Source organism: Myodes glareolus, chromosome 4, assembly GCF_982192425.1.
Source record: "Myodes glareolus chromosome 4, mMyoGla1.1, whole genome shotgun sequence".
Classification (NCBI taxonomy): domain Eukaryota; kingdom Metazoa; phylum Chordata; class Mammalia; order Rodentia; family Cricetidae; genus Myodes; species Myodes glareolus.
Genome location: NC_142029.1, coordinates 9594183 through 9608176, shown reverse-complemented (window position 1 = coordinate 9608176; position 13994 = coordinate 9594183). Strand labels below are relative to the sequence as shown.

The 13994-nt window shown below is 48.1% G+C and overlaps 1 protein-coding gene across 1 annotated transcript in view; it reads right to left on the bottom strand.

Moving 5' to 3' along the window:
• The window catches only part of Gpd1l (glycerol-3-phosphate dehydrogenase 1 like), a 38083-nt gene extending 37513 nt beyond the window's left edge, over nucleotides 1–570 (bottom strand). Inside the window, exon 1 of the mRNA XM_087905186.1 lies at nucleotides 324–570. Within this exon, the coding sequence (XP_087761312.1) occupies nucleotides 324–370 (47 nt within the window). The 5' untranslated portion in view covers nucleotides 371–570. The remainder of the gene's footprint in view (nucleotides 1–323) is intronic.
• Between the last annotated feature and the right edge of the window lie 13424 nt (nucleotides 571–13994).

Here is a 13994-nt window from a genome sequence, read left to right as displayed (position 1 = left end):
GCTCTGAGGGTGTTTTGCTAAATCCACGGGTGTGGCAAGCAGGTGGCCAGCAGGCGCACAGTTGCTAGGGCGCAGACAGGTGCCCGCAGGCACGGTACGCGCTGCCACCCCGGCCACCCGTGCCAGGCACCTCGCGCGCTAGTGCCTTGATGTGTCCTCTGGGCGTGCAGTGCCCAACCGGGACATGCGATCGCAGGCCCGCCTCTCTGCCTGCGCGAGGAGCCCTGGTGTCCACGCTGAAACAGCGGGCTAGCAGCCCTGGCCCGCCCGGAACCGAGGCTTCCTGGAGGCGGAGCCCGCGCCGCCCACCCGCCGCTGCTCACCAGTTCCCCGAGCCCACGATGCACACTTTCAGAGGCGCTGCTGCCATGGCCAAGCCGGATCGCTGCTGCACACTCTGCTTCCCAGGGCCCAGCCAGATCGTTGCAACAAGCCGGATTGCTGCTTGCACGCAGTGCCTCCCAGGCCAACTGCTCACCTCCACTGGATCGGCCTAGTGTAGCCGCTCCGGGCGACCCCGCCCCGCCCTGTTCTCCGCCAATGGCCACCGCCACCCTGCCTGGGCGCCTAGGGCCACAGCTGACAGCCGGGAGGACCCGCCCCACCACTCCCAAGAACCACTGCGCACGCCTGGTCCAGCCTGGTGGCCTGGTCAGCCTCCCGTGTCGCCCCACCCCTGCCCGAGGAATGTTGGGATGTGTAGTCCACCTCCCTGTGGGCTCCAGGACCGTAGTTCTAGGTGCGCCACGTGCAGGCCAAAGTCATCGAGTAAAGACTCCAGCTCCGAGCTCCCGCTGCTGTGTTGCACTGCCCGAAAGGAGCAGGACCGACCCGGCTTGCAGAGGTATCACCTATTCGCTCTCGGCGCAGGGAGAGCTGTCACTTAACGGTGGACAGCCCAGAGAGGCTAAAAGGTTGACTCTCAGTTCACTCAGATTTGGGCTCGGTGCCTGCACCTGCTTTAACAGCGGCTGCCAAATTCATATAAATAGGACAGATTCAGACACCCCATGAAATTCCTAGCGAGCCTGGAGCTTCTGAGGCCTCCTGTCCTTGACCTGGTTTCATTGGTAGAGGAAGCTAAGAGTTCAGTTCTCAGCGCCTGGTGGCTCTGTCCTGTAATCTAGGCATATGGGAGCTGGAGGGAGGAGACAAGTGTTGGACATGTAAACAATGGGAAGCCACCTTGTCACCGGGTCTCAAGCAAACACCCTTGCATTTCAGGATGGAAAATTTGTCTTCACAGGATCAAAACAGAAACTTGAGCTGTCCCCTCATGCACTCAGGGCAGGACTTGCCCCTTTCCTGGCTTTGCCTGGGCTTCACTGATCTGTCCGTGGTTGGTTTGTGTTTTGGGGTTTGAAGCCCACACTTTTCCTTTACAAACATCTATCCAAGCTAAGCATAGGTCTCCGAAACGTGATAAAAATTGTACTTGGGGATGCTCATGCCGAGGCCACAGAAAACAGCGATGGAGGGACGGCTGTAATCCCAGCTCCGGGAGGTGGAGGCCCGAGGACCAGCAGTTTGAAGTCATCCTAACGCTACACAGTGCGTTTGAGGCCAGCTGGAGATGAAACCCTGTCACAGGACAAACAGGAAAACCTCCAGCAGCTGCCCTCGGACCCTCCCTGTGCTCTGCCATGCATGCACCCACTCCTGCACAAAATAATCGTGATTAAATCATTGTAATTCACTTTCTGAGACAGGGTCTCACAATGTAGCCCTGGCTGGTCTGAAACATACTAAAGACCAGGCTAACCTCAGACTCACAGAGATCTGCCTGCCTCTGTCTCCTAAATGTTGGGATTAAAGGTAAATGCCTAAGTTAAACTAAATTAATTCCTGGATTAAAATAAACTTAAATTAAAAATAGAATAAAGTTAATCCCAGCACTCTGGAGGCAGGGGCAGTGATAGGGGAGTTCAGCCAATCACATTCTGTCCATGGGGCATGTTGCCCTAAGGCAAAAGTTTACCTATAAACCTGGAGGATGCACTCCCGCCCTCGCCCCTCTGGCCTGGCTCCAGCATTCCGGATGGTTGGGATTCTGGTGTTAAGTTTTTCCTTCTGTTTTATTAAAGCTGTATCTTTTGTAAGCTAGTCTGGCGGATCTTTAATCGCCAATCGCACTGCGTCTTCAGGGCAGATTGTCTCTGTTAGTTGAGGCCAGCTTGGTCTACCTAGCAAGTTAGATAGCCAGGGCCAAACAGTGAGACCATCTCAAAAAACAAAACAAAACAAAAAAAATAAGTCAAACTGAGTGTCGTGATGTAATGCCTTTAATGCCCAAATAGGCAGGTTTCTGTGAATTGGAAGCCATCCTGGTCTATACAGCCTGTTGACGCAGTGAGACCCTGTCCAAAAAAAAAAAAAAAAAGATAAAAAAGGAGGGGGGAAGAAGAGGAGGAAGAAGAGAAGGAGGAGAAGGAGAAGAAGAAGGAGGAAGAAGAAGAAGAAGAAGAAGAAGAAGAAGAAGAAGAAGAAGAAGAAGAAGAAGAAGAAAATAGAAGGACAGACCTAGACTTCTCAAACTGCTAACTGCTATGTCTTGAATCCTGGTATTGTCTAGGCATACCCTGAACCAGTGATCTCAGAGTCTCCAGGGCCAGGTAGGATGCAGTCCTGAGGATTTCAAAGTTCAATGGTGGTTACATGTGGTGCATAGTGGCTGTAATCTCGCGTCTGGGATGTGGAGGCAGGAAGATCAGAAGGTCATCGGTGGCTGATAATGAGTTCCAGACCAGCCTGGGATGCAGGAGATCCTGTTTCCCTCCCACGAGAAGGCAAACAGCTTGAGAGACTGGAGCCTTTGGCAGGATGACAGCACTCTAAGAAGGGAAGGTTTCTGGGCAGCTGGAGAGTGGTCCACGAATAAAACCTGGAACAGAAAAGAGGCTGTGGAGTAGGGTCCCCATGCGGTGCAGGGGGCACCCCACATAGCAGTGGATCCCACAGGGAGTACCCTGAGCAATAGTGGACCCCACAAGGAGCACCCCACATGACAGTGAACCCCCACAGGGAGCATCACAAACAACCGTGGACCCCACAGGGAACACCCTGAACAACAGTGAACCCCACAGGGAGCACCCTGAGCAACAGTTGACCCCAGCACCTCATTGGTGAGCCTAAGGCAGACATTTCCTAATAGGTGGACATGAGAAAGCACTGAGTGAGTGAGCCTTAGTCCTGCATGCTACTGGCTCTGGTCAGTTTAAGTCTGAGTGCAGGAGTAGGCTTGAGTTTTGCTTCCAGAAGGTGTGGATATAAATGAATGGCAAAGAAGTGAAATTTGGCTGTTGAGACTCAAACTTCAGAGTTGGAGAGGTTCTCCAGAAAACATGTCTTCCTTCCTTCCTTCCTTCCTTCCTTCCTTCCTTCCTTCCTTCCTTCCTTCCTTCCTTTTTCTCTTTCTTCTCTCCCTCTCTTACCCTCCCCCTCTCTTCCTTTCTTTCTCTCTCTCTCCCTCCTCCCTCTCTCTTTTTCTGTTTGGTTGTGTTAGGGTTGGATCCTGGGCCTTGTGTGTGTGGTAGGCAGGAGTTCTATAACTTAGCTATGTAGCCACCCCTTTCTTATGTTGAGACACCTCTTGGTAAGTTGCCGGGGCCCTTCTGAGCTTAGACTTGATATTCAGTCTACTCTGACCTGGAATTCATGACCCCTTTGTTTCTGCCTCCAAAGGACTAGGGTTACAGGCATGCTCTAACACTCCAGGCTCTCATCCCACTTAAACATATTTGCTTATTTGTATTTATTGTTTGACCTTGGTGTTTGTATGCAGGTGTGGTCCATACATCTGTGTGTCCAAGGTTGTCACTGGTGCTTTTCTATCGGCAGAACCTTCCTGTCCTAAAATTGCTTCCAAATGACCACACAGAGGCGTATATTAATTATAAATGCTCAGCCAATAACTCAGGCTTGTTACTAACTAGCTCTTAGTGTTTAACCTTTTTAACCTTTTTGTTATTGTTTTTTGAAACATTTTCTTTGTGTAACAGCCCAGACTGTCCTGGAGTCCTGAAATTCTCTTTGTAGACCAGACTGGCCTTGAACTCACAGAGATCTGCCTGTCTCTGCCTCCCAAGTGCTGGAATTAAAGGTGTGCGCCACTGCCACCAGGCATCTTAAACCATTTCTCTTAACCTATGTGCTACCCCATGGTTCATGGCTTTTACCTCCATCCCATTTTGTGTGTCTGACTTATTCTCTGACTGGCTGGCAACTCCTCTAACTCTGCCCTTCCTCATGCGTCATTCTGAGTTTGGCTTTCCCACCTAACTCTATCCTGTTCACCTATTGGCCAGTCAACTTGTTTATTAAACCAACCATGGTGACACATATTCACAGTGTACAGAAGAATTATTCCACAGCACTTTTCTCTGTAGATCTCTATTTTGTGTTCTGAGACAAAGTCTTTCACTTAACCTGGCGCTCACCAGTTTGGTTAAACTGACTAGCTGGCATGGTCTATTGGATCTTCCTGCCTCTTACTCCAAGACATAGGGGTTACAGATCACGCTGCTTCTTACTTGGGTATTTGGGATCTGAACCTGGATCCTCAGGCTTGCACAGCAACTGAGCATCTGACCCAGCCTTGTTTATTTATTTTTCCCTTTAGGTTTATTTTATCTTTGTGTGTATGTATATGTGTATATGTCACTCGTGTGGAGTGCCCCCAGAAGCCAGAAGAGGGTGTCAGATCCCTGGAGCTGGGGTTAAAGGCAATCGTAAACCGTTGACAAGCATACTGGGAACTGAGCTATCCTGTGGAAAGGCAGCAGTGCTCTTAACCGCTGAGCATCTTCCAAGCCCCTTGATTTTTCTTCTTTTGAGACAGTGTCTGCCTATGAAGCCTGGCTGGAGACTTTATCTACACCTTCAGTTCTGCACCTCCCACCACCGTTTTTGCCCGAACACATCCTGCATAGTTTCTGAGGGTGATGTTTGTACTCGGTCAGCAGGCTACAGGTACAGTTGCCCATTTTCAAAATTGCTATTGACAGTCCAATGAGAAATTACAGACTTTTGGCTGAAGAAACAATGCCTGCGTCTGGAAACTTCTAAAGAGCTTTGATCTCCCTTCATTAGAGGGATACAGACATGATAGATGAAAGGTAGCTTTGTCGGCTCACGAGAGCCAAATAGAGCTGCAGACACTTAACAGTAGGGTGTGTCATTTGTTCATGTCAAAATTCATTAACTTATCAAAGAGGTCTGTGTATTAGGTTTTATCCATTAACTGCACTTTTTTTTTGACAAGTCTCTTAAATCGGGATGCTATGAACTCTGTGTATCTATGTATGTGCCTCCTGCCTTCCTATGTATCTATGTATGTGCCTCCTGCCTTCCTATGTATCTATGTATGTGCCTCCTGCCTTCCTATGTATCTGTGTATGTGCCTGCCTGCCTTCCTATGTATCTATGTATGTGCCTCCTGCCTTCCTATGTATCTATGTATGTGCCTGCCTTCCTATGTATCTATGTATGTGCCTGCCTTCCTATGTATCTATGTATGTGCCTGCTGCCTTCCTATGTATCTATGTATGTGCCTCCTGCCTTCCTATGTATCTATGTATGTGCCTCCTGCCTTCCTATGTATCTGTGTATGTGCCTGCCTGCCTTCCTATGTATCTATGTATGTGCCTCCTGCCTTCCTATGTATCTATGTATGTGCCTGCCTTCCTATGTATCTATGTATGTGCCTGCCTTCCTATGTATCTATGTATGTGCCTCCTGCCTTCCTATGTATCTATGTATGTGCCTCCTGCCTTCCTATGTATCTGTGTATGTGCCTGCCTGCCTTCCTATGTATCTATGTATGTGCCTCCTGCCTTCCTATGTATCTATGTATGTGCCTGCCTTCCTATGTATCTATGTATGTGCCTGCCTTCCTATGTATCTATGTATGTGCCTCCTGCCTTCCTATGTATCTATGTATGTGCCTGCCTGCCTTCCTATGTATTTATGTATGTGCCTCCTGCCTTCCTATGTATCTATGTATGTGCCTCCTGTCTTCCTATGTATCTATGTGTGTGCCTCCTGCCTTCCTATGTATCTATGTGTGTGCCTCCTGCCTTCCTATGTATCTATGTATGTGCCGGCCTGTCTTCCTGTGTATCTATGTATGTGCCTCCTGCCTTCCTATGTATCTATGTATGTGCCTGCCTTCCTATGTATCTATGTATGTGCCTCCTGTCTTCCTATGTATCTATGTGTGTGCCTCCTGCCTTCCTATGTATCTATGTGTGTGCCTCCTGCCTTCCTATGTATCTATGTATGTGCCTGCCTTCCTATGTATCTATGTATGTGCCTCCTGCCTTCCTATGTATTTATGTATGTGCCTCCTGCCTTCCTATGTATCTATGTATGTGCCTCCTGCCTTCCTATGTGTCTATGTGAGTGCCTCCTGCCTTCCTATGTATCTATGTATGTGCCGGCCTGTCTTCCTATGTATCTATGTGTGTGCCTCCTGCCTTCCTATGTATCTATGTATGTGCCTCCTGCCTTCCTATGTATCTATGTATGTGCCTCCTGCCTTCCTATGTATTTATGTATGTGCCTCCTGCCTTCCTATGTATCTATGTATGTGCCTGCCTTCCTATGTATCTATGTATGTGCCTGCCTTCCTATGTATCTATGTATGTGCCTCCTGCCTTCCTATGTGTCTATGTGAGTCAGACTCTTCATGGTCAGCTCCGGCTAGCCTAGAACACCACACGAAGATCCTCTTGGCCTTGAACTGTTGGCTATCCTCCTGCCTCTGTCTCCTGAGTACTGGGATTGCAGGTAAGGGCTACGACCCTGACCTGCGATTGTTTCTTTTCTTTGTTTGTGCTTTTATGTAGTATTCTTGTCACTTTCGTGGTTTTATTCTTGGATCTGGAGACAGAAGCCAGGATTTTATATCTTCTTGGATCTGGAGACAGAAGCCAGGATTTTATATCTTCTTGGATCTGGAGATAGAAGCCGGGATTTTCCATTTTCTAGGAATGCCGGACCACTCATCGAGTTACACCCCTGAAGCCCTGAGTTCTGTTCCCAGAATCCGAGCTGGGTGACTCATGACTACTTATACCTCCATGTGATCCAGTACCTCTTCTGGCTTCTGGCTTCTGTGGATACACACACACACACACACACACACACACACACACACACAGAGAGAGAGAGAGAGAGAGAGAGAGAGAGAGAGAGAGAGAGAGAGAGAGAGATATTTTTCAGGTAGAGGGTTTATTAGGGGAAAGTGAATGAGAAAAGGGGGAAGTGGAGAGGGGAGACTGGTCTCTTGGAACAAGAGTGGCAGAGGAGAAGAGAGAGAGAGAGAGAGAGAGAGAGAGAGAGAGAGAGAGAGAGAGAGAGATGGGAGGTGGGCAGGGCTCTCTCTCACTTTCTTTTTACAGTAACTCAAGACATTTGTTGTTGTTGTTGTTGACAGAGGTTTTGTTCCACCAGGTCCCACAGTTGTTCAGTTCCAAATAAACACACAGAGGTCTATATTAATTATAAACTGATTGGCCTATTAGCTCAGGCTTCTTATTAGTCCTTATAACTTATATTAGACCATAATACTGTCTGTGTTAGTCACGTGGCTTGGTACCTTTTTCGGTGAGGCAGTCATATCTTTTTTCCTCTGTGTCTGGATGATGACTGCAGTCTGTGTCTTTCCTCTTCCCAGAATTCTCCTGTTCTCATTTCCCTGCCTGGTTGCCCCTCCTCTGCTTCCTGCCTGGCTACTGGCCAATCAGCATTTTATTAAAATACAATTGACAGGGTACAGACCCATTTCCCACAGCATTTTTAAAAAATATTTATTTATTTATTATGTATACAATATTCTGTCTGTGTCATTGCTTAGTGGCTTTTTAAAAAATTGTTTTTATTGAGCTATATACTTTTCTCTGCTTCCTTCCCTCCCTTCTTTCCCTTGCCCCTTCTATCCTTTCCCACATTGCTCACACTCCCAATTTACTCAGAAGATCTTGTCTTTTTCTCCTTCCTATGTAGACCTATGTATGTCCAGAGAGAGAGAGAGAAATCTTTAAAAAAACAAAGCTAACACTGCATTCCTTGAGGCTGGAGACAAGGCTCAGAGGGTTGGATTCCTGCTCTACAATAGTTTGGACCTGAGTTCAGATCCCTAGCTAGCACCCATATGTAAGATGAGGCACGAGTGCCAGGTGCACCTGGAACCCCCGTGTTTGGGGGATGAAGCAGGCTCGCTCCACAGCCACTCTAGCCAAATCAGTGAGCACAAGTTTAGTGAGAAATTCTGTCTCAAAAGATAAGGTGGAGAGCAATTGGGGAAGACACTGGACACTGACCTCTGGCTTTAAGAGTACACTCATGAGCATGCACTCACACATATGCACATGCCCACATGAGTGCATACATACACCATAGCCACACCAACATAAAAGCCATACAGTTAAGCCAGGCAGTGGTGGTGCATGCCTTTAATCCCAGCAATTGGGAGGCAGAGTCAGGCTTCAGGAAGTTCGAGGCCAGCCTGGTCTACAAAGCGAGTTTCAAGATAGCCAGGACTGTTACACAGAGAAACCCTGTCTTGCAAAACAAAACAAAACAAAACAAAAAAACCATACAATTAGACAAGTTCTGGTGACACATACCTGTAATTCCAGTTTGACAGATATAGGTAGGAGGATTCAAAGTTTAAAGTAGGGGCTGGAGAGATGGCTCGGTCCTTGAGAGCACTGGTTGCTCATCTAGTGGCTCCTGGTTCAATTCCCAGCACGCACATAGAGGCTCATGGCTGTGACTCCAAGTTCCAGGGAATCTGACATCCTCACACAGGCATGCCGGCAGGAAACCAATGCACGTGAAATAAAAATAAATAAATTTTGAAAAAAGAAAATTCAGGGTCATCTTCAGGCATGAAGCCAGCCTAGGCTGAAAGAGAAACATCTCAAGAAACTAAACAAATTGGGGCTGGAGAGATGGCTCAGAGGTTAAGAGCATTGCCTGCTCTTCCAAAGGTCCTGAGTTCAATTCCCAGCAACCACATGGTGGCTCACAACCATCTGTAATGGGGTCTGGTGCCCTCTTCTGGCCTGCAGGCATACACACAGAGAGAATATTGTATACATAATAAATAAATAAATAAATATTTTTAAAAAAACTAAACAAATTTAAAGAGCTTTTTTCTTTCTTTCTTTCCTTCTTTCTCTTCTTCTTCTTCTTCCTCCTCCTCCTCCTCCTTCCTCCTCTTCCTTCTTCCTCCTCCTTCTCCCCCCTTTCTCCTCCTTCTCCTTCTTCATCTTCTTCCTCCTCCTCCCCCCTTCTTCTTCTTCTATACAAAGTGCCAGGACTGGCAAGATGGCTCAGAGAGTAAAGGTACTTGCTGCCAAGCCTGATGACCTGAGTTTAAGCCCCAGAACCTACTTGGTAGAATGGACTTCTTCTGCAAGTTGTCCTTTGACCACCACATGAGCTCTGTAACATATATGCATGCCCCCCCAAATAAATAAAAGTGAGGACTGAGAATAGAACTCAGTGATAGAACAAGCAGGAGACAGGAGGCTCAATCCCCATCATCACAAATAATAAGAATGAAGTAAATTATGGGTGATGGTGGCACACACCTTTAATCCCAGCACTTGGGCAGAAGAGGCAGGTGGATCTCTGTGAGTTTGAGGCCAGGCTGGTCTACAGAGTGAGTTCCAGGAAAGTCAGGGGTACATAGAGAAACTCTCTCTTTAAAATCCAAGAGAGAGAGAGAGAGAGAGAGAGAGAGAGAGAGAGAGAGAGGATTACTTTTAAACATTCACCAGTGGGCTGGGAGGTGGTAGTGCACGCCTTTAATCCCAGCACTGGGGAGGCAGAGGCAGGGCGGATCTCTGTGAGTTTGAGGTTACCCTGGTCTACAAGAGCTAGTTCCAGAACAGGCTCCAAAGCTACAGAGAAACCCTGTCTCGAAAAATAAAAAGCAACAAAAAAACTTCACCATTGGAAAGCAGAGGAAGTCAGAGCTCTGTGAACTCAAGGCTGGCCCTGTCAACATAGGATCTACATAGTGATTTCCAGGTTACCCGGGGTTACATAGTGAGACCCTGTCTCAAAAATATATAAAGAAGCAATAAACAGATGAATAATTGACCACTATAATATTTATGTAGTTATTTATGTATCAGAGCTTTGTGTCACCTGGGGTGGGGGATGGTTTGGAACAATGGAGACCCTTAGGCTTCTGCTCCTCCCGCATCTACCTTCCAATTGCTGGGATTCCAAATGTGTACATGGGTTTTCTTAGCCATGAAGTGTTAGACCCCAACTCTGGGATGCTAACTCCTCAGGAGGTTGCCCCAAGAAAGCACTCACCAGTTCGGTTGATGCAAAAGCAAGAGTAAGTTTATTCTCGCTTGCGCAAACGGACTCCTCAGCCATGCCAGGGAGAGAAGCCCCGACTAGCTATTACAGGTTACTTTTACAGGCAAAAAACCACATATTCAGGGAGAGGGGTACAGTGGGTTGTTTGTCAAACGCAGGGATTGGCTCATTTTAAGGGCATTTACTATGATTGGTTATGTCAAAGGTGGGACAGGTGGTTGCTGGGTCAGGCGAAGGACAGGGAAGCACCTGCAGGCTGTTGGAAAACACCAACATTCTAGTCAACAGGCAGGGTGGGGTCATGACTAGTTCACAAAAACATGTTTTCTCTAGTTCGCAAAAACATGTTTTCTTCAGAAGTAGGCATTTGGACTACTTTGAGAGATAGCTCAGCAGTTAAGAATGCTTGCTGCTTTTTTTAAAAAAATATTTATTTATTTATTACATATACATTATTCTGTCTGTGTGTATGCCTGCAGGCCAGAAGAGGGCACCAGACCCCATTACAGATGGTTGTGAGCCACCATGTGGTTGCTGGGAATTGAACTCAGGACCTTTGGAAGAGCAGGCAATGCTCTTAACCTCTGAGCCATCTCTCCAGCCCCCTGCTTGCTGCTTTTATAGAGGACCTAGGTTTGGTTCTCAGCACCTATATGGTGGTTCAGAAGCATCCACCATCCCTAATGGTGATCTAACCGCCTCCAACTCTCAGAAATGTGCCCGCTCTGCCTGCTGTCCCTGCTGCTTCTGCCTCCTCCAAATGCTGGGATCAAAGGCTTGGGCTGTCGCGTCCAGCTTGTTTGATATTAGTTTTGTGTCTTTGATTTGACTTTGTCACGAGGTATCTAAGTATCAGTGTGTAGATCAGAGAACATCCTGGGGGAGCTGGTCCTCTCCTTCCACCATGCGGGTCTCTGGGATTGAACGCAGGTCTTCAGGTTTGCCTGTGAACCTTCACCTGCTGGACCATCTCCCTGGCTGTTTTCTCATCATCGTCATTATTATGACAACAGGTCTCACTCTGTCACCAGGCTGCCTTTAACTTCACGATCCTCCTGCCTTGGCTAGCTGAGGGCTGGCATTATGGGTGGGCATTAGGTACTCAGGAATCTGGAGGTTTTCAGATTGAAATTACAGGTGTGGTGTCTCCCGCCTGTAATCTCAGCACCTTGGAGGCTGATGCAGACTGATGCAGTGTCCCGCGCTACCGTCTCGCCAGCAAGAACGACGCGAGGCACTTAGGATCCTTCTGCAGTAAAGCTTTAATGCATCTTGAGAGGGAGAGCATCAGCTTCCAAAGCAGAGACCCAGAATGAGGGGGACCCAGCCCTTATAAAGGAAACAGTCCTCGCTTCTGACGTGTCACTCTTGGATTGGTCCGCTGCCCATTATCCCAGATGATGCCTCGGAAGTAGGCAGGAACGCAGCAGTAGAGAGTTACCAAGCACGTGCGCTGGGATTAAAGGCGTGTGCTACATCACCTTGAACTCACAGAGATCTGCCTGTCTCTGCATTGGGACCAAAGGCGTGTACTACCACGCCTTGAGGTCACAGAGGTCAATCTGCCTCTGCCTCCCAGGCATCAGGACTAAAGGCGTGTACCGCCACACCTTGAGGTCACAGAGGTCAATCTCTACCTTTGTTCCTTGAAGCAATGGAGAATGTGGTTGCGGCCCTCCACAATGCAGGAGGACCATAAATTCCTGGCTGATCAGGGCTGGATGATCTAAACAAAACAAAAAGGGGATTAGGGGTGGGAACTCAAAAGCTGATCAATGGCGGCAGGGGTGTTTGCTATCAGAAAAGTACTTGACAAATGTGTGAAAACATCATAATGAAATCTTATTTTGCGGGATAATCCTCCCTCCCTCCCTCCCTTCCTTACCCCCTTCCTTCCTGTCTCACTCAGTAGCCCTGGCTGACCTGAACTCACAGAGATCCTCCTCCCTCTGCCTCTGAGTCCTCAAAGGCATCTTTAGAACACGTGATACATATTGAGGACTGGCTGTGACTCAGTTTCCCTCATCCAGGACGGCAAATTGGATCATAGGGGAAGAGTCAGTTTTGCAGTGATGGGGAGGGGGAAGGGAGGAAGACAAATCAATGAAAACTTTTAAAAAAATTACATTTTCTCGTTTGTTTCCATGTGGGGTGGTGGTATAGCTATGGATACATTTGTATTAATCAGGATTCTGCTCCAAGCGAAAACACCGCCATCTTTGAGTCTTTCAACTGTGCTTATTTGAAAACAAAAACAACAACAACCCCCCCAAACCAAAAACATCCCAGTTGTGACTTGTTGACTGCTCTGTTCACACATCTCCTCTCATATCTGGCCCTGTATGTCTTACAGATGATTGTGAGCCATTATGTGGTTGCCAGGAATTGAACTCAGGACCTTTAGGAAGAGCAGGCAATGCTCTTAAACACTGAGTCATCTCTCCAGCCCCTTTTTCCACCTTTTTAACTAAACCAGGTTTCCTCGGCCCTGGCCCTGGCCCTGGCCCTGGCCCTGGCTAGATATGTTAGCAACACCTCTCCTTAGCGACAGTGTCCTCGGCGCCCTTGGTGCTCAGGGTCTCAGGGAGGAGCTAGGTAGGGTATACAGGCCATGGTCCGTTCTGGGTGAAGCACTCCATCTGAGGAAATCCAATAAACTCATTGGTTCCCCAGAGTGCACTTTGATGGAATCCTGGTTCTGTTTGTCTTGGACTCCGGCGGAGGGGTAGACATTGTTTGTGTCTCTCCAGGAAAGGAATTTTATCAACAACTTGCAGGGCGATGCACACTCGGGAGGTCAGAGAACAGCTTTGGGCAATCACTTGTTTTCTCCACCAGGTGGGTTGCCGGGATTGAACTCAGGTTGTCAGGCTTGGTGGCAAGCACCCTTACCCACTGAGCCATCTTGCTTGCCCAACAAAAACGCTTTTCTTGGCCCTTAACTGTTTTCAACAGGAAATGACACATTTCACATCACTTCTACTCTGGATATAGATTAAAGAGACAGGGCAGCAAAAGTTCAGTGTGAACCCAGGTGTCCCGCCACATTAACAGACAGCACCCATCACTCATGTCTGTAGCATTTTGCACCACGCTGGTTTCAGTTATGAAAAGAATTAATCATAAGCATGAGCCAGGTGTGGTAGTGCACAGCTGCCCGCTCAACCCTGGGAGACTGAGTTCGAGTCCAGCCTGGGTGATAAAACTAGAGGAAGCCTGGCTCAAAACACGAACTAAAACAAACATTGATGATGCCATCTTGACAGATGAGCCCTAGCAGGAACGCTGCCTGGGTTGGACTCCCCGAGGCAGTGAGAAATCTGGCTTCTGGGAGGGGAAGCTTCACGGATTCCTTTCCCTGTGGGAAGAGACATCAAAGTCCTTGCTTCCTGCTAGTGTGCTCTGGCTCGCGCTCTGAGGCGCCCTGAAATTCGGGAAAGGCCAGTCTTGAGCTCGGATGGCTCTTCAGCTGTGAGACTGTCTGCAGCTGTGTGCTCAGCAGCCCGTGCTGACTCACGACGGTGGTACTCAGGTCTTCATGCCGGCTTAAGTGCTCTTACCCCCTGAGCGGTCTTCTCGACCCACAAAGCAGGTGGTGTCCACTCCCCCCTCAGCACAGTGAAGTCTGACATATTACAGCCACAACATCT